Source organism: Bufo bufo, chromosome 11 (assembly GCF_905171765.1).
Source record: "Bufo bufo chromosome 11, aBufBuf1.1, whole genome shotgun sequence".
Taxonomy (NCBI): Eukaryota; Metazoa; Chordata; class Amphibia; order Anura; family Bufonidae; genus Bufo; species Bufo bufo.
The window spans coordinates 89,546,813-89,567,506 of record NC_053399.1 but is presented as its reverse complement, the minus strand read 5'-3'; the positions used below and the strand labels follow the sequence as shown (position 1 = coordinate 89,567,506).

The following is a 20,694-nucleotide window of genomic DNA, read 5'->3' as shown; positions in this document are numbered from 1 at the left end:
CTGACAAATTTACATATTTTTTATTCATGGAGGGATCTTTTCATAAAAAAAGCCATGCTTTTTCCTACTTTCAATGAATTGTATGTCGGAAAAAGCGGAACAGGTGCTTTACAAATATATAATTCATTCTGAAAAATCATATTTCTCAATGTATGTACCTCAGACAACAAACAAATGCAAAGCTAAACCTCATACTATTCTAAATCTGCTGCTTCCCCTCACAGCCACCACTAGGGGGAGCAGAGTGCACAGTAATTTATACAGTCACCATTGGACTCAATGGAAACTGTAAAATCTCTGTGCACTGAGCCCCGCTAGTGGTGCTTGCAGAAAAAGGTGGGTTTATGTTGGGAAGCAGAAGAAGCAGTTCACCGCAAGATCCTGCCTCACCACAGGCACCATAGCAGTGTCTACCATTGACCTCACTTTGATTCTTTTGAACCCTTACATCAAAAATTGCACTTTCTGCAAGTTTACCTTGACCTAGTGTCACAAAACCTGTAACTAAATGCTTTCTTACTTGGAATTGTGGTGCTACTGATGAACCACAGGTTGGTGCACATCAAAACATGTAGCCCAGAATCTAATTTTCTGCCGACCATCAACTCCCTCCACATCCCTCTGCTGTTAGGAGAGAGAGAGCTCCTCTTGGTCAGGTAGATCTGCCCAGCTCAGGAGACATCTTGATTGCAAAATTTTGCTTCTAGCATCAAGGCCCATATCTTCAGAAGACACCTCTTCAGTAATGCACCATCTATTATACAACTTAAAGAGGTTTTCTGACACTTTTTAACTGATGACCTATTAGTGTATGATCGGTGGGGCCCAAAACCCAGGACCCCAGCCAATCAGCTGTTTGAGATTCACCGATGCTGTAAGCACTGCAGTCTACTCACAGCTTTCCCTAGAGCAGTGATGTCACATTCATCGGTCACGTGGCCTAGGTTAATAGGACTGAGCTGTGATACCAAGCACAGCCGCTATACAATTTGTGGCTAGTGCCTTCTCAAACAGCTTAATGGCGGGGTCCCGGGTATTAGACCCCGACCGATCAGACACTGATGACCTATCAAGCGGAAAGGTCAGTTGGAAAACTCCTTTAAACATAAAGCATGATAATACAAGAATTATCTTTTGTCTTATTATAAGGGCTTGAAGGGATTTATATTTATTTTTATTTTGATAATCAAATGTAAGTTAAGCCCCGCCCCCGCGGAGCCCAAGTTAATCCCTGATTTGGTAAGAAGTTTCCTTTAACACACAGCGACTATGGAAATTTGACTTTAAGTCCTTATGTTTCAGAATATAAATGTTTTTCCAAAATGAGAACTGCACTGGGTGCATCGCTCAGATTTAGGGTTATTGGACCATTTCGGAACCTTACCTAATAACACACCTGGCCACAAGAGGCACGGTGCTGTAATCTAACGTATAGCAATACAGACTGATTTGTCTTTGTCCCTGGCAAAAAAAATAATTGTGACAACTGCTAAAGGGTAACAGTTTTGTTTTTTCTGCGCATTTTTTTTTTTTGAGGGGCCAACATGTCCAAATAAATGCAAATTACCGTAGCTATTTTTTTCTTTCAGTTACAGTGTTTACCACCCACAATAAATATTTTCATATTTTAAGAGTTTTGACATTTTTGGATGCAGAGATTCCTATTATGTTCATGTAATTTTATGTTTAAAATTGGGTAAGGGGGGGGATTTTATTTTTTAATATTTTTTGGGGTTCTTTATATTTTTTTTAAAAAAATTATTTTTCTAACTGTACTTTTTAGTCCCCTTACATACAATCGTCTAGTCGCTTATTCCATAGCCTGCAATAGAATACTACTGCAGTCTATGGGATTCTTACAAGCAGCTCACTATGATAGGCCTGGGAGCCTTCGCAAACCCCCAGGCTGCCATAGCAACCAATCAGAGCCGCGGGGTTACGATCGAAGAACAGAGGGAGCCCCCCTCCCTCTCTCTTACCCCAATAGCGTCCGCGGCATCTGAGGGGTTAAATGACTAGGATCTTGAGTTATCTCCAATTCCGGTCACTGCAAGCAGTTGTCTGCTGTATTATGTAGGCGGCACTTGCCACGTATGAAGCGAGCTCAGCTTGTGATCCTGCTCCATACAACCGCCTAAAGCATACGTCCTACAGAATTAAGGGGTTAATCATCGTGTCGTGCTGGTTAATTATTTAATGTAAGTTTATAGCGGCCAGAGCTTTATCTTACTGCTACAGAGCTCCAAATCCCTGCATGGGTTCAGAAGACTGCAATATTTTGGCTGCCTACAGAGGGAGCTAAAGAGCTTTCTGCATACTGTTTATACATAGAATGCAGTGAGCTCCCTCTAGTGGCAAGTGCAGGTAGCCAGCATTGCATCTTTTGGGCATTTGGTGATCTGTATCCGAAAAACTAAGAAAATTAAAAAAAAATCTGAAATGAAAGGAGCACTTTAAAATAAAAAAAACAGCAGCGTGCTGTCTAAGCCCGTTACCACTGTGGCCAATGACTTCTTTCAACGTGACTGCTGCCCGGAAGTGAACAGAGACTGTCAGGATCCGGAGCAGCGGCAGCACTGGACTGGGAGTGGATAGAGACTGGCAGGGACCAGAGCAGCAGTGGCGTTGGACCAGTGTCGGCTGAAATTGTTGAAATTGAGTATTTGTTATTTCATTAAGTGCTCCAGGCACTTGGACAACCCCTTTAAGCTTATTTCTGAATTCTGGTGACTTCTAGAGTGCAGTGCATTGTGGGGGCTCATGTATCAGTTACACAGTATGGTTGACATCACGTTTTTGTCATACGTTCATTAACATATACGTTTTTGTTTTTTTTACAATGGAACTCTATGGTGATGGCATCTTCTGAGGCATCTGTTATTATATACTTTTTTTGTGTACGTTAAACATATGACAAAAACGTGATGTGAACGCAGCCTTAGTTCGGAATCTGCGTCAGAAATCCCACTTGCAGATTGAAGTGCTGCAGGTCCACATGTGGTTTAGCCACATTCAATAGGACTAATCCACTTTTGGGAAACCATTGCGGTTTCTACATTAAGACGTGATGTCAGTACTTGGCGTAAATTTTAAATGATGGGCAACATCCATGTCCCATTGAAAACAGTGGGGCACAGATTTTACATGGTTTTCATCACAGGCAGAAAATGCACAAAATGAAAGTAGTGTGAACATACCCTTAAAGCTAGGCGTTAGGTCACATGTCTGACATCAGGGTGGGGCTAAACCTTTGTCTGTTTCCAAGGGCAACCAGCAAGATTTTTTAAAAAACGCTCGATAACATAACGTAGCTCAAAATCAGCAGAAGAACAATACATTTACAAAGTAACCGGTCGTTTTATGTAGAAAGGGCTAGAAATGCAGAGACGCTCCTGATGGGCTGATAAGCAACACCCTCCACTTTGGAAAGTTCAAGCAAAGGGATTTATATTCCCGATGAGAGTAAGCACAAGTAACAGGCCGAGCGATAACACTGCTCTACTCTCCGCTTTGCTGAATATATGTAGTGTTCCCGGTTCAGGGTGAAAATCTCTGGCATCTTCCAAGGCGTGAAAAGCTGCGTCCGTCAAATTGACATTCCCTGACGCCATCAAGTCAAAGACACACGATTCAAAATACATGTCTTCTACGGCCAGCCGCTCCCTGCACAGCGACCGGGCGCTCTCCATGCTCAGAAAGTGAGTCCTGCTGAGGTCTTTAGTCCTTGAGATCTGTTGACTGGATGGGCAGCCACCTACACAGAGCTGTAAGTCCTGCTCTTCGCGGAAAGCTTGAGAGATCTCCTCCGCCATACGTAAGGAGAATGACAGCTGGCTGCCCAGCTGGCGCACACGGATGGTGGTGCCTATGAAATCAGCGTGGATCTCCATGTACTTCCCAGGCTCCTTCTCATGAATGGTGAGGCTGCTGCCACCTGCTCTTCTGCCGCCATTGACAGAGCCGTCATCGAAAGCTGCTGGAAGGTTGCCCACTTCTGCCTGGTAAACTTTCTGGTCAATGCACTGCTTCATGTTCTTGAAGATGATCGTTAGCTATGAAAACAAGAACGAAACAAGGCGATAAACCACACGTTAGACATATGGTGGTCACATTTTACCACTTTATCTCATGACAGACATTATTCTTGTGGTCAATGTTGCAGGTGCCTAAAAGTTTGTGCAACGTTTCTTTCTCCAAAATACTATCAGAGAGAAAATTTCGAGTCAGGTCAAGCTACACTGTAGAAGTGTTTTCCTATGTTGTATTTGACAACCCTCTCCCCAACCCTCACAGTCCTTCAAGGGTCACTGTCATCTTCTTTGGTACTACTAAACCACCAACATGCCATAGCTGGTGTTTAGGGTACAGGTACTATACCTGCCCACGGCAACGCTATCCATCCCTGCAAAAAATTGGAAAAGAATAATGGGCTAACTGTAAGAAGAGTCCTGGACTCTTCACCAGCGTCATTAGCACTGTGCCAACATAACCAAGGACATTACACCTCATTTCACGGCACATCAGGCACATGCACAGTAAAGCAAGGCGTACCATCCTCAGCTTCATCAGCACAGTGCGCATGCGCCAGATACTGCTGGAGAAGAGTCCCGGACTCTTAGATCGATACGTTAGAGTTACATCTACATTTACTGTTCTTTGTGAGGACTGATGCGTTTGCTATGGACAGGTTTAAGACTCTAAACCCCAACTGCATAATGTAATGCTAGTGGTTTATTGGTCCCAAACCAGGAGACGTTCATGATTTTAATGTCTGATCCTTTTGTTCTCAAGGAAAATAAGTCATCGACAGTCCTCTCATATGCGCTATAAGGGTCATTAGCTATATGTGGAGTGCACATAATGCTTGAATGTTCTTTTCTTGTCTCCATGGTGCTCCAATTTCTACCCGCCCTGCACCTATTCACCACTAATTTTACCTTGCTGATGACTGTAGCATTGGAGGAAGGTTGAAGCGGTGTGCTGGTTGCCTGGACAAACAGATATTCATTGTCTAGAAGAGGCCATGACCCCTTCACCTTGCAAGTTTGAAAGTCACCACTGAAAGTGCGAACATGGGGGTCCCCAAAAACCCCGCAGTGCAGATACTTGGCATCAATCTCGTGCTTTTCTCGGTAGACCTTGTCATAATCACAGGCCTGCTTCACATGACCATCGGGAAGAGGCTGCGGCAGCTGCCTTCTGGGTGGAGCGGTGGGCCCCACCTTCGAGCAGTTGTGCTGAATCATACGATCCTCGATGATGTGAACGGCAGAGTGGTACACCAAGTCTCCGCGGCAGGTCCGGGCCGTGTTACGAGTGCACTGGGAATATGCACGTAAGGCGTTGCAGAATACAGCGTTCTTGTTGGAGATCCTTGGATTCGATATGGCGGCAACATAATCCGTGTTACATTTCACAATTTTACACTGCGCATCCACTGTACAGGGAAGAAAAGACAAAGATTTAATGATGAACCTAACAAATCTTAATTAGTGGCGTCTTCTCCTCCATATGTACCCACAATCCCGGCTATCAGTGGAGATGGGTCTGCACACCAAAGCTCATGTTCAACCTGATGGCTTAGACTGCCTGTAAGGAGTACAAGTGATGGTATATCGCTCAGACCCCCACTGATCCTGAGAATGAAGGGGGCACAACACTAAACTATCGATGTGCCCCTTCATTCCCTGGATGAGGGACGACCCTCGCTTATCATAAAATGCCACTTTAAGGCATAGTGTGTTTACAATTGTCTACTGCAGAAAGGGCAAGATTTAAAGGGACGGAAAAGGGGCATTTGTCTCCTAGCCTCCACAACCCTCCTCAGGTTGATTAGTATCATTGAAGATCAGATCCTCTGCTTGTTGGACAGGGGGCAGTTTGCATCCACGTTGCTAAAAGTCCATCAACGGGAATCATTCGCTGTACTGAGTATAGTTTCTACAAGTTAAAATTTCCATCCTTCCTACCTTGCTCCCAGAAAATTAGCAGAAGCACGGTCTTGAAGAGGACACTGTCTGGAGATCTTGAGAGATAACGTCTAGAGGTCGGCCTACCCATTCCAGTCCATTCAAATCTCCCGAGATGGTCACTCCTCACAGGTTCATTCTCCACCTGGAACGATAAACTTTATTAATTTTATGTCTTTTTTTACTGCATTCATTTTGAGGGAAAATTGGTGAAAATTAAAAAGCCTTATGGACCAAATGCTTCAATCCATATATATATATATATATATATATATATAGACCTCCTATATCAATGCCACGACCACAGTCATTACAGCTTCTCAATTTTCAGTTTCCATGCCTATTCAGCAACTTGGCAGAGTTGTGATAGATCCCTCCTCATGCCATGTATACCCGCTATCCCTTGACTGGCAAACATCCAAGGTTTCAATGGAGACTGGCTGACTGCCCAAGTGTTCTTCAAGTAGCTCTTGAACTTCAAGAAGGAAAAATAAGGATTGGCCAAGAAGGATGGATGTAAGACTGGGATTTAGTCACTGCATGCCATTGGTCTTTTTAGCCAAGTCATAACTTGAGTGTTAAATCCTTTGAATGCGTTAGAATCATTTACATGAGTAATAGGCAGACCTCAAGTTTTTAATAGTTTTTTTGTTTCTTAAATTGTATTCAGTAAAGGACAGATGACTACAGATTTTATCCTTTGGTGTTTTTTTTGCCATTTTCCATTACAATTAGCAGAAAATGTGCCATCTCCTGATCACTCAGCCAAGTCTGGGTCAAGACAGGTAGAAACATCAAAGGAAACTCAACACCTTCCATAAAAATACATGTCCCTACCTAATCATTGACTATAAGAGGTTGAAATGCGTCAGTTATGGAATTTGGTATACATCCATACGTGAGATCAGTTATCAAACCCTGGTTCCCTCTGTAGAGCTTCATAATTCCCAGACCTGGACTAGGTGGGTGCTATGTATAATGGCTGTGCATCAGCAAGGCCTTTTGGTCAGTCAAAAACTCCAGCTGGGCTTATAGGACAGCGCTTTCCCCACCTCTTAGGCCTATATTACACCAACAGATTATCTGACCTATTTCTGTCCAATCAGACCAATAGTTTGTGTGTATAACTAAAGATCTGTGTGTGTAATTGGCCATCTGACCAAAAGATTACATCTGAAGTCCTTTTGAAGTTTCTGATCAAGTAATAAGCCTTGAAGTGGGTCTCTCACCAGGAGAATTTACTGTTAAACCATTGCTCACATAATGGGTGTTAAAGGGGTTCTTCCATGATTAGTGTAAAAAACTAAAATCAGACATCATATAGTACAATCTCTTTCTAACAGAGCTAGGACCAGCCCAGAGATCTCCCCATTCATTGCTCTGCTAGATTTATATCTAGCTGGCAGCTCAAGGGGTATGTCCTTTCTTCTGCAGCTCAGGGGGCGTGTCCATTCTGCTGCAGCTCTCTCCCTATAACAGCTCAGGAGGCGCTCAGGGGGCGTGTCCATTCTGCTACAGCTCTCTCCCTATAACAGCTAAGGAGGCGTGTCCATTCTGCTGCAGCTCTCTCCCTATAACAGCTCAGGAGGCGTGTCCATTCTGCTGCAGCTCTCTCCCTATAACAGCTAAGGAGGCGTGTCCATTCTGCTGCAGCTCTCTCCCTATAACAGCTCAGGAGGCGTGTTCATTCTGCTGCAGCTCTCTCCCTATAACAGCTCAGGAGGCGTGTCCATTCTGCTGCAGCTCTCTCCCTATAACAGCTCAGTAGGCACTCAGGGGGCATGTCCATTCTTCTGCAGCTCAGGAGGCGTGTCCATTCTGCTGAAGCTCTCTCCCTATAACAGCTCAGTAGGCCCTCAGGGGGCATGTCCATTCTTCTGCAGCTCTCTTCCTATAACAGCTCAGGGGGGCGTGTCCATTCTGCTGCAGCTCTCTCCCTATAACAGCTCAGGAGGCGCTCAGGGGGGCGTGTCCATTCTGCTGCAGCTCTCTCCCTATAACAGCTCAGGGGGGCGTGTCCATTCTGCTGCAGCTCTCTCCCTATAACAGCTCAGGAGGCAGTTGAAGGATTAAACTGAGCATGTGCGGCCATCTCAGTGAGCCGGACAACGAAATAAAAAAAAATAAAAAAAACAGCAGGTGGCACTATACAGATACATTTAACTCACTGGCTATACAAAAATTTTTAATTACATAGAATTACAAAAAGTATTCAGATCCAGGTGCTGGTTTAAAAACTGTAGAATATTTTTGGTGGGACAACCCCTTTAAGATGGGCTCATATTTGTATATGGATTAAAAGTACTTTTTCTCCAGCAGTGGATCACTAAATGGAAGGTATGGTTGCATTCATCTGAGCTAGGCCTACAAGGCATTGAGTCTGGTCTAACAGTAAAGGTCCTGGTGACAGGCTCCCTTTAAGGGCCTTTCTCGTGGACCGATGAGCAGGAAGAAACATTCAGAACAATCATCAGCCCATCGTAACACCTCACCGATCGGATCTTTTATGTCAGAATAAACGTTCCCAGTTGTCCACAGCACATCTCCCCGTGCAAACCGGATGTGCTGCTGACCTAACATAAAGTATAGGGGAATGAATGATCCTAGTAAAGATTGTTCATCCCCTATACAGTTTTGATGTGGTCTATGTAGAAGCTGAAGAGTACCAATCAACTTGTTTGATCATCGCTCACTGGGCTATGTAAAAGGACACTTACCGAGAGGCAGCATCTTCCATGGACCAACTGGACAGGCTACGTTTTGGTCCCTTGAGGGGGCATTTAAAGGATACTTTTGCATGGCCTCCCCAAATGTGAATGAAAGGTCAGCTACCTCTCCAATTCCATGAAAACGCATTATTAAGAATAAACCTGGAAGTCCACCCCAAATCACTGACTGTTTTCAGGCATCTAGGGTCATTAGGATGTGCCTAATATATGACGAGGCGCATCTTCTGGCAGCACCGGGGAAATCAAGACTGGAGCAGGAACGGTTGTCAGGCGGCCATTGTCCTTTAGGCTTTAGGAATCACCGACCCTTAGGTCCGCAGTCACACATGGCCATACCATTTTTTACGTCCCTTCCAGGTTCTGGGTAAGACGTATATCTACATAGCACTTATTGCCTTGCCACATGTGGACGATTAGGGGGTCCGGCCATGCAGCATGTGTGCTTCATATGTGTCCTGCTGTAAATGGCCGATCTGGCATCTTCTACCTCCCATCTGTCCGTAGAAGACTCTCACTAGCTGGGGGTATTAACTGTGCCGTTTGGCCTGTCACGTAGAGGAATGCATTGCTAATACCGCTCAGCTGTGAGAGCCGCTGGTTGCACATGTTGTGCCCTGACGGGTGCAAAGCCTGGAGCGTGAACACAACACCGCTTATCAGGGTGATGCAGCTCCACCACTTTCCTACATCGTTGCGTCCTGCAGAGGCCTACTAGACTGCACAATGGAGGAGACCTGCATCAGGACGGGTCCAGGGGGTCAGTAAGATTCCCTAGACTAAACTACTCAGGACATGAAAGTATTTGGTGGATCGTCTCCCTGCACGGAGCCCTGTTAGCGACTTTCTTTCCACACCACTAGTACAAGTGGCAAGTGAACCCTCTCAGGGAAGTTTACAGGGTCTTATTGCCCCCAAAACTTTAGACTAAAGGGATCTATCCCCATAAACAATCACCATATTAAAAACATAGAAGCGAACATACAAAAATTAATTGAGCTCTTAATACGATATCATGGATTGGGCATTTCTGGGACTCCAAGGAAAGGTACGTCTGGGGGCCCCTGTCGCAACCGTAAGCTCCACACTGATAAGACCCTACCCATTGGCAAGCTAAGCTCAGCCCTGTCGGCTGCACAGGTGCTATGTCCACCCCTTTAATTCTTTTGTGGCCCTGTGGTCTCTGGGTCCCCAAATATTTGTGTGGTGCTAAAGTCTGCCACTAGGTGTAGCTATACGCTGTGAAAAGATAGCACCAGGGTGCTGGTTTCTGCTCCGCCACATAAGGAGGCATTATAAATGGCACAGGGTAGTCTAGTGAACGGGTGACAGATTTTGCCCTGGATCTTCAAGGTACCGTACATGTCTGCCCTATAAAGACCAAGCTCACAGGTACAAGTGCAGTAACTCCTTAGCATGCCATATAATCGGGGTGGGCTGACCAGTCAGCGTATGGACAGAAGGGGCCTGTAGTCCCTCAATGAAAGGTGTTTAATATTGATTACCTATCCTCAGGATAGATCATCAATATCTGATCAGTGGGGATATACCAAGCACAGCGCTGTACATTGTATATTGCACCTCAATTCCATTCCAGCGGCACAAAGGCCATGTGACCGATGGACGTAACGTCACAGCTCCCTCATGCATGAACCCCATAGCAATGCCTTGATGACAGCGGACGTCACAGCCCCATCATCCATGAACCCCATAGCAATGCCTTGATGACAGCGGACGTCACAGCTCCCTCATGCCTGAACCCCATAGCAATGCCTTGATGACAGCGGACGTCACAGCCCCATCATCCATGAACCCCATAGCAATGCCTTGATGACAGCGGACGTCACAGCTCCCTCATGCATGAACCCCATAGCAATGCCTTGATGACAGCGGACGTCACAGCTCCCTCATGCATGAACCCCATAGCAATGCCTTGATGACAGCGGACGTCACAGCTCCCTCATCCATGAACCCCATAGCAATGCCTTGATGACAGCGGACGTCACAGCCCCATCATCCATGAACCCCATAGCAATGCCTTGATGACAGCGGACGTCACAGCTCCCTCATGCATGAACCCCATAGCAATGCCTTGATGACAGCGGACGTCACAGCTCACTCATGCATGAACCCCATAGCAATGCCTTGATGACAGCGGACGTCACAGCTCCCTCATGCATGAACCCCATAGCAATGCCTTGATGACAGCGGACGTCACAGCTCCCTCATGCATGAACCCCATAGCAATGCCTTGATGACAGCGGACGTCACAGCTCCCTCATGCATGAACCCCATAGCAATGCCTTGATGACAGCAGACGTCACAGCTCCCTCATGCATGAACCCCATAGCAATGCCTTGATGACAGCGGACGTCACAGCTCCCTCATGCATGAACCCCATAGCAATGCCTTGATGACAGCGGACGTCACAGCTCCCTCATCCATGAACCCCATAGCAACGCCATGATGACAGCGGACGTCACAGCTCCCTCATGCCTGAACCGCATAGCAACGCCTTGATGACAGCGGACATCACAGCTCCCTCATGCATGAACTCCATAGCAACGCCTTGATGACAGCGGACGTCACAGCTCCCTCATGCATGAACCCCATAGCAACGCCTTGATGACAGCGGACGTCACAGCTCCCTCATGCATGAACCCCATAGCAATGCCATGATGACAGCGGACGTCACAGCTCCCTCATGCATGAACCCCATAGCAATGCCTTGATGACAGCGGACTTCACAGCTCCCTCATGCATGAACCCCATAGCAATGCCTTGATGACAGCGGACATCACAGCTCCCTCATGCATGAACCCCATAGCAATGCCATGATGACAGCGGACGTCACAGCTCCCTCATGCATGAACCCCATAGCAATGCCTTGATGACAGCGGACGTCACAGCTCCCTCATGCATGAACCCCATAGCAATGCCATGATGACAGCGGACGTCACAGCTCCCTCATGCATGAACCCCATAGCAATGCCTTGATGACAGCGGACGTCACAGCTCCCTCATGCATGAACCCCATAGCAATGCCTTGATGACAGCGGACGTCACAGCTCCCTCATGCCTGAACCCCATAGCAATGCCTTGATGACAGCGGACGTCACAGCTCCCTCATCCATGAACCCCATAGCAATGCCTTGATGACAGCGAACGTCACAGCTCCCTCATGCCTGAACCCCATAGCAATGCCTTGATGACAGCGGACGTCACAGCTCCCTCATCCATGAACCCCATAGCAATGCCTTGATGACATTGGACGTCACAGCTCCCTCATGCCTGAACCCCATAGCAATGCCTTGATGACAGCGGACGTCACAGCTCCCTCATCCATGAACCCCATAGCAATGCCTTGATGACAGCGGACGTCACAGCTCCCTCATGCATGAACCCCATAGCAATGCCTTGATGACATTGGACGTCACAGCTCCCTCATGCATGAACCCCATAGCAATGCCTTGATGACAGCGGACGTCACAGCTCCCTCATGCATGAACCCCATAGCAATGCCTTGATGACAGCGGACGTCACAGTTCCCTCATGCATGAACTCCATAGCAATGCCTTGATGACAGCGGACGTCACAGCTCCCTCATCCATGAACTCCATAGCAATGCCTTGATGACAGCGGACGTCACAGCTCCCTCATCCATGAACTCCATAGCAATGCCTTGATGACAGCGGACGTCACAGCTCCCTCATGCATGAACCCCATAGCAATGCCATGTGCACTTTCTGCAGATACAACCCCATTCACAAGCATGAAATGGATTTTCAGTTGCAGATATTTCTAACGAGCCTCTCTGACGGCACAGCCCTATACACTGTACATAGGCCCCAATTCCACTCGGGCTTCCTGAGGTTGGAGATGTTATTTTAGGTTAATCTCTCATTATTTTCACATTCTTTGGCACCAACCGCGTCCATCTGTCGAAGTTCCAGCTGACACAATTTTGGGGTGACATCATTACGCTCCTTTTTTGGGGAAATCAACAAATTAGAGATTCCCACACGTAACCCCTGGTGTCGGGCGAGCCTTTTAACATCAGCTTGTGTGCTGTACCATAAAATCGCATGAATGCGTTACGCTCATCTCTCCATCCTCATCTCGGCTAAGGAAATGCTGCAGATTTATGTCCAGACTCAGATGTTATAACTAGTCCCATTTAAAGAAAAAATCATGTTCTTCCATCGGAAACATCTGCGTCCCCTTCCTCCACCCCGTCCTCCATATATCTCCTTTTTTTTCCCCACCTGCACTGGGGACTCAGAAGTTAAGCTCGCTTGCCACAGACCTGTCTTGACCTTCTTCTAATATAAACCATTTGCTGCCATCATTTTCTATGCATCAAAGAACTGAGGCCGGCCGCTCTATGGGAAGAGGACGGAGATGGGAACATAACGCATTACAATCAGGGGCACCCTTTACGTCCACCTGCTGAATACCAGAGGCTCCGCAGCTGGGGAGAGGAGTTGTCTTGGCCAAACTCTTTTTCTATCAAGCAAATTGCTCTCTGAAGACTTGGGAAGTATTTCCTTCCAGATCAACATGTGGCCAGATGTCCATGGGGGGGGGGGTTGCGGGGAGACATCGCAGATGTATATTACCATGAAACACTGCGCTCTCTCATAACGAAGGCCTTGCTTACTTTAGGAGATCAAAAAGCTTACAAGACGTGAGATTATGTAATCGCCAGAAACCTTGTTTGCTCATTGAATTTGTCATTTTTCTGGACTAGATACAGGAGAAACTCAAGATCTTCCCATCTTCTCGATGCAGTGTTACCTAGCATGGGAGCAGACAGATGAAGCAGTGCCGAAATTGTCACTTTGACATTTTGGCTTTTGACCCCTGTTGCAGATTATGCCATAATCTGGGGTTGCATGTTTTTTGCATAATGATATCTCGTAAGATAATATAGTTTTATGTCGAACCAAAGCAACAAAGACATCATGACACACTTAGCTGTACTACATCTTACAGACTTATGGCCGATTAACACGTCCGCAAAACGAATTAGCAAAATTGCGGAACGGGTGAGGACCCATTCATTTTCAATGGGGCAGCTAAAGATGCGGACAGTTGCGGATGTGTGAATGGACCCTAAGGGCCTATTCACATGAACATATCCGCAAAGTACATATGCCGCCTGTGTGCATCCCGCACGTTAAAACGTGCCCTACTCTTATTACATCATTTTTGCGGAGCCACGTAACGGACGTGCAGATGCAGACAGCACACGGGGCACCGTCTGCAATTTTTGCGGACCTATTGAAATGAATGGGTCTACGCCCAGTTAACTAAAAAATGCGGATCTGAAGCAGACCCCAAATACGGTCGTGTGAATAGCCCCTAAATTAATAATCAGGTGAGCAATATTATCCGTGACCGAGAGGAACGTCCATCTTTGATTTTGCTGCGCATAGTCGGCAACAAAGCAGTTATGCCTTGGCTTGAAATCCGAAACCGTAATATAGTGTATGAAGGAAATTGATTGGTCAGCACAGCTAGAAGGAGGAACCACACGACCCAGCAGGCTCACGTGACTCCGTCCCTTCTATCAATATGGTAATCTTTTACCCCCTCATTAGAGCATCAAGGGCCACCTTGCACCCTCTAAGGCAGGTTTTACACTAGTGTTATCTTTTTTGCAGAGAACCGCCTGCTGGAGCTCTGTGAATGTTACCAAAAATGCCCGCCGGGTAGCGGCTGGATCTCTGCCGGACCCCATTATAGTCAATGGGGGCAGCTGGCATTGCAGTAACATCTGCCACTGCCGGAAGCCAGAGAGCTCCCATAACGTTTATGTCAAAGAAACCTTACTACCTCGACGAGTCAATTGAAGGGTTAATTGTTTTGCAGGAAATCTCAATGTTGTTGTAACAATGTAAACTTTGTAACAACAGGGGCCCTGGCTCACTGCCAAGATCAGAGGAAGGGGACGGCTCTGACAACAGCTCTGAGGCCCGGCCAACCTCTCGGGGTCACCAGGAGACTCCTCAGCGCAAGCAATAATAAGACATTATTACAAGCAGAAGGCAGCAGTGAGCGTTATAAGGTTTAGGCCTCCATCTTTATATCAAGAAGGAATTATACATTTTCATTGGAAAAAATAATGAGGAGTCCCCCTTTAATAAGCTTGGCTGGAGGACCAATTTAGCCAATCCAGTCACCGAAAATGGATGAAACCAAGTCCCAATGGATGAGGAATCTCCATAACTTTCAGTAACCAGGTTTACTCAACATATAGCTCAGCCATATGGTGGCCCACAGTATGTCGCCCATAGGCTCCCATGTTCAACAAATATATACCGCCCTTTAGGCAAATAAGCCAAACACACACAGCAAACACGTCATGAACATACCCTTACTTCGAACCCTTACTATGAGGCATGTTTTCTGATGTCCACGTTGTGTAGCAGCGTGTCCTCTGGCAAGTATAGAGGTTGGAAAAACACAATCTCTGTCCACCTGAAATATATTTCAAAGACAGCCGGCGTTCACCCCCCTCCACTTTTTTGTCCTGTCCTCCTCCATAAGAGTGATAATCCGGGACTTTCAGAAGCAGCTGTCCTTCTGTATCTACAAGGATTTCGAGAGCTTCGGTGGCTGTCAGTTTAAGGACTCGATCTAAAACCAAACTGTCCTTCACACACAACACGTAAGGGCATCAGCCGTCCAACCGGGGCTCGTCCTGAAATAAAAACCTCACTGGAGTCTCCTGTCCTACAGGGTCCAATCCCTAGGTCATTAGGAACCCAAGAAGAAGTCCTGTAGTGGTGAATCCTCATCTCCAAGGTTCAGTCTACAGTGTAATCCATCACGTAGAAAGACCATCACATAGCATCGTCTTCCAGTTGACCAAATTTGGGGTTTTCAAAAATTTTAAAATATTCTCCCCCCGAAATGATCCTATAAAGCTTCTCTCTTTCTCTCTCTGCAGTCATTAAGCAATAGCCATAGTTTGCTTCCACCACACACACACAAAGCTAATGATCAACAGATTCCCGGTATGGACAGCAGAAGCCTTGATCTTTGTCAGTCCTGGTCCATGCCAAATCAAAGACGAGGAAATGAGAGTAACACAGATTGGTCCTATTATTGTGTGACCTGAAGCTCCTGGGACCCAATGCAAACTCTTTATCCATAGGAAAGGTGATAAATGTCTGATCACTGGTGTCCCAGGATTAGGGCCCACACCATTACTGGAATGGTTTACTCAGTGAGGAGGAGCTTCAATGGAGCAAAGGCCAAGCATGCCCAGTGGTGATTCATTCACAGTCTATGGGACTGGCGGAAACGCCAAGTACTGATGTGAAACCAGGAGCTTGGACCTCGTCATAGTGATCAGTGTAGATCTCGACAGTCCAACCCCTCAGCAATCAGACGTTTATCACCAACAGAGGGTTAACGGTGTTGTCCCATGAAGATAGGAATTAAGAGTCCGATCGGTGGGGGTACGACTGTTGGGGCCCCTACTGATCACATGCTCCTCTTTCATAGAGCAACATATATGCATGTGTGTCCTCCGCTCCATTAAAGGTGTTTTTACAGGATTTTTATATTCGTGGCCTATGCTCGGGATAGATCTTCAATATGAGATTGTCGGGTGTCTGACTCTCAGCGTGCTGCCGGTCAGCGATTTGAGGAAGCTGCGGATCTCGCTAGAGCTCTGGTGAGCACTGCGGCCTCTTCGAAGCTTATCAAGCACAGCGCCGTACATTGTATAGTGGCTGTGTCTGGTATCGCAGCTCAGCCCCATTCATTTGAATGAGACTGAGCTGTGCCTCTTCTTACAGCAGATCGGTGGGGGTGTCGGTAGTCGGATCCCCACCAATCAGATATGACTTATCCTGAGGACAAGCTGTCAATATCAAAATCCCGGAAAACCCCTTTAAATTATATGGGACTGCCGGAGATAGCCAAGTGCAATCGCTCAGCTACCTCAGATTGCAGAGCAAATGCTCCATTTAAATGGGATCCAGTTCTCGTGACTGGGTTGGGCCCCAGTGGTCGGACCCCCACTGACCCCCTTACTAAAATGTGCCTTGAGGGGTTAAAAAAATAAATAAAATTAACTCACCTCATCCTCTTGTTCTCGCAGCCGGCATCATCTTCTTTCTTCTTCTTTCAGGACCTGCAAAAGGACCTGCGCTGACGTAATCCTTCTCTCTTCATCCAGCAGGACCTGCGCTGACGTAATCCTTCTCTCTTTATTCAGCAGGACCTGCGCTGACGTAATCCTTCTATCTTTATTCAGTAGGACCTGCGCTGACGTAATCCTATCTTCATTCAGCAGGACCTGCGCTGACGTAATCCTTCTACCTTCATTCAGCAGGACCTGCGCTGACGTAATCCTTCTATCTCCATTCAGCAGGACCTGCGCTGACGTAATCCTTCTATCTTTATTCAGCAGGACCTGCGCTGACGTAATCCTTCTATCTTTATTCAGTAGGACCTGCGCTGACGTAATCCTATCTTCATTCAGCAGGACCTGCGCTGACGTAATCCTTCTACCTTCATTCAGCAGGACCTGCGCTGACGTAATCCTTCTATCTCCATTCAGCAGGACCTGCGCTGACGTAATCCTTCTATCTTTATTCAGCAGGACCTGCGCTGATGTAATCCTTCTATCTTCATTAAGCAGGACCTGCGCTGACGTAATCCTTCTATCTTTATTCAGCAGGACCTGCGCTGACGTAATCCTTCTATCTTTATTCAGCAGGACCTGCGCTGATGTAATCCTTCTATCTTCATTAAGCAGGACCTGCGCTGACGTAATCCTTCTATCTTCATTCAGCAGGACCTGCGCTGACGTAATCCTTCTATCTTCATTCAGCAGGACCCACGCTGACGTCACCACGTGGTAAGCGCGATTACGTCATCAAAGGTCCTTTTGCAGGTCCTCAAAGAAGAAGAAAGAAGATGATGCCGGCTGCGCGAACAAGAGGATGAGGTGAGTAAATTTTTTATTTTTTTTTAACCCCTCCAGCTCTATTGTACTATGCATTCTGTATTAAGAATGCTATTATTTTCCCTTATAACCATGTTATAAGGGAAAATAATACAGTAAATGGACTTTAATGGGGTCCCGGGGTTGCTCATCCCTATCATCTCCTAGCAACCATGTGTGAAAATCGCATTGCATCCACACTTGCTTGCGGATGCTTGCGATTTTCACGCATCCCCATTAATTTTTATGGAGCCTGCGTTGCGTGAAAAACGCAGAATATAGAGCTTGCTGCGATTTTCACGCAACGCACAAGTGATGTGTGAGAATCACCGCTCATCTGAACAGCCCCATTAAAGTGAATGGGTCCGGATTCAGTGCGGGTGCAATGCGTTCACCTCACGCATTGCACCCGCGCAGAATTCTCGCCCGTCTGAAAGGGGCCTATGGGTCAGGCGATCAAACCTCCAAAATGTAAGGCATATGAGGTCCTGTGCCCTTCCTATGTGTACACTATGCTGCAGTCACATCGTCGCCCAGGCCTTGTATAAACGCACCTCTGCTAACATCACATTATTGACTGAAATAAACCATGCAGGAGCCATAGCGGTATTATGTCAGCGAATTACCCATAAGGCAGTTTACTGATTTGCTAATAAGCCCCTCGTGTGAGGCGCTGCCCTCCGGCTTACGTTTATTTTGGTAAGGCAACAAGCGTACTCTAAATTTAGATCCCGCTCCGGACAGGGCCAATTAAAACATGCACCTGGCAGGCGGTTGTAGAAATAGCTGACGTGGGGGGCAGAGACGGCCGTGCCGCCATCTCCTGCACTGGAGCCATGCAGTGTACAATATCTAGCCAGCAAACGTAAATCTTCCATCCGCTTATCCATTTATTTCTGAGTACTATCTGTATCTGGGAAAGCTGGGTGACACCCAATACGGCCACCATTACAGCTCTCTCAGGGTTTGTCACCAGGCTTTTCAAATCTTCTGAATGGCGAATGTGCCTTGGTATGCAGTGACCCATATACAGGAGATGTGCCTCTGCTTTGTGAGGTAGGGTTCTAGTAAAGCTGGGTGACAGCTAATATAGCCCTATTATAGCCCCCTCTAGGTGTGTCACCCAGCCTTCTGAAGGCAAATAGGTCTAGTTATGAGTGACACATACACAGGAGAGGTTTGTCATTTAGGATTCTGGGAAAGCTGGGTGACAGCTAATATAGCCCTATTATAGCTCCTCTAGGTGTGTCACCCAGCAGTTGCGTACATAGAGAAGTAAGGGCCCTAAAGCAAGGATCAAACCAGGCCCCCCACACAGGACAGAAGGGGTTCTGCGTAAACCCCTTTCAGTGACCCTTGGGCCATTTTTCCACTGCCTCATTTGCTAAAAGTTGTTCCTTTAAGCCTCATGCACACAGCCATTGGGCGGCCCGCAAACGGCAGGTCGGCAATCCACGGCCGCCGGCCATGTGCACCACGGATGCGAACCCATTCACTTGAATGGGTCCCCAATTCCGGAGATGAGGAGTTGCGGAACGGAATACCGGAAGCACCATGGAGTGCTTCCGTGGTCTTTCTTTCCGTTGTTCCGCACAGCAAATAAATTTGACATGTCATATTTTTTTGCGGTGCGGACAGACCACGGACCCATTCAAGTTGAATGGGTACAGCCCGCTGCACGGATGTTGCCCGATAGCCGTCGCATGGTCTGCCGCTATGGTAGTTACGCCCCTGTCTCCTAGCCTTCTGAACGGCAAATAAGTCTAGTTATGCTGTAATGCATACACAGGATATCTTTGCCGTTTAGGATTCTGGGAAAGCTGGGTGACATCTAATACTGTCACAAGTCACACTTAGCTTGTGACCCGGCTTTTCAAGTCTTCTGAATGGCAAATGTGCCTTGGAATGCAGCAATATGCAGGCAGGTTTTCCATTCAGGATTCTAGCAAAGCAGGGTGACATCTAATAGTCCCCATTATAGGTCCCTCTTTGTTTGTCACCCAGCTTTTCTAGCCTTCTGAATGGTAAATAAACCTAGTTATGCGGTAATACATACAATGGGGATGTTTGCCATTTAGGATTCTGGGAAAGCTGGGTGACAGCTAATACAGTCCCCATAAAAATACGGATGACGTTCGTGTGCATTCTGTATTTTGCGGAACAGAACAGCTGGCCTCTGATAGAACAGTCCTATCCTTGTCCGTTATGCGGACAATAATAGGACATGTTCTATCTTTGAACGGAATAACGGAAATACAGAAACGAAAGGCAAACGGAGTACCTTCCGTTTTTTTTTTTTGCGGATCCATTGAAATGAATGGTTCCGTATACGGAATGCAAAAAACGGAATGTAAACGCAAAAGAAACCAAAAAAAAAAACATTTGTGTGCAAGAGGCCTAAGGCCCCTTTCACACGGGCGAGTTTTCCGTGCGGGTGCAATGCGTGAGGCTGTGCAGATGAGCGGTGATTTTCACACATCACTTGTGTGTTGTGTGAAAATCGCAGCATGTACTATATTCCGCGTTTTTCATGCAGCCCTGGCCCCATAGAAGTGAATGGGGCTTCAGTGAAAAACGCATCGCATCCGGAAGCAAGTGCGGATGTGGTGCGATTTTCACGCATGGTTGCTAAGAGATGATGTTAGTAAATTGATTAAAGTCCATTTACTGTATTATTTTCCCTTATAACATGGTTATAAGGGAAAATAATAGCATTCTGAATACATAATGCTTACTAAAACGTGCCTTGAGGGGTTCAAAAATAAATAAATACTCACCTCATCCTCTTGTTCGCACAGCCGGCATCGTCTTCTTTCAGGACCTGCAAAAGGACCTTTGATGACGTAATCACGCTCACCACGTGATGACATCAGCACAGGTCCTGCTGAATGAAGATAGAAGATCCTTCTATCTTCATTCAGCAGGACCTGCGCTGACGTGTGAATGGACCCTAAAGGTGTATGTTTAGCATCAGGTGCATATTCTGTTTCCTCCCCGTTACCTAGAGTCTCTCGTTTCTGTAATAGTGTTTGGT

General features: G+C 46.6%; 1 protein-coding gene across 4 annotated transcripts in view; it reads right to left on the bottom strand.

The window, feature by feature from the left end:
• Positions 1-1,575: 1,575 nt before the first annotated feature.
• The window catches only part of HJV (hemojuvelin BMP co-receptor), a 31,915-nt gene continuing 12,796 nt past the window's right edge, over positions 1,576-20,694 (bottom strand). Inside the window, exons 1-4 of one of the 4 annotated variants that reach the window (XM_040411244.1) lie at positions 15,079-15,741; positions 5,970-6,114; positions 4,938-5,437; positions 1,576-4,052 (exon numbers count right to left, since the gene is read on the bottom strand). In XM_040411244.1, the coding sequence (XP_040267178.1) occupies positions 3,432-4,052; positions 4,938-5,437; positions 5,970-6,060 (1,212 nt within the window). In that variant the 5' untranslated portion in view covers positions 6,061-6,114; positions 15,079-15,741 and the 3' untranslated portion in view covers positions 1,576-3,431. Of the gene's footprint in view, positions 4,053-4,937; positions 5,438-5,969; positions 6,115-15,072; positions 15,742-20,694 lie in introns of those variants that run through there. The other 3 variants (XM_040411243.1, XM_040411245.1, XM_040411246.1) reach the window with 3 other exon arrangements.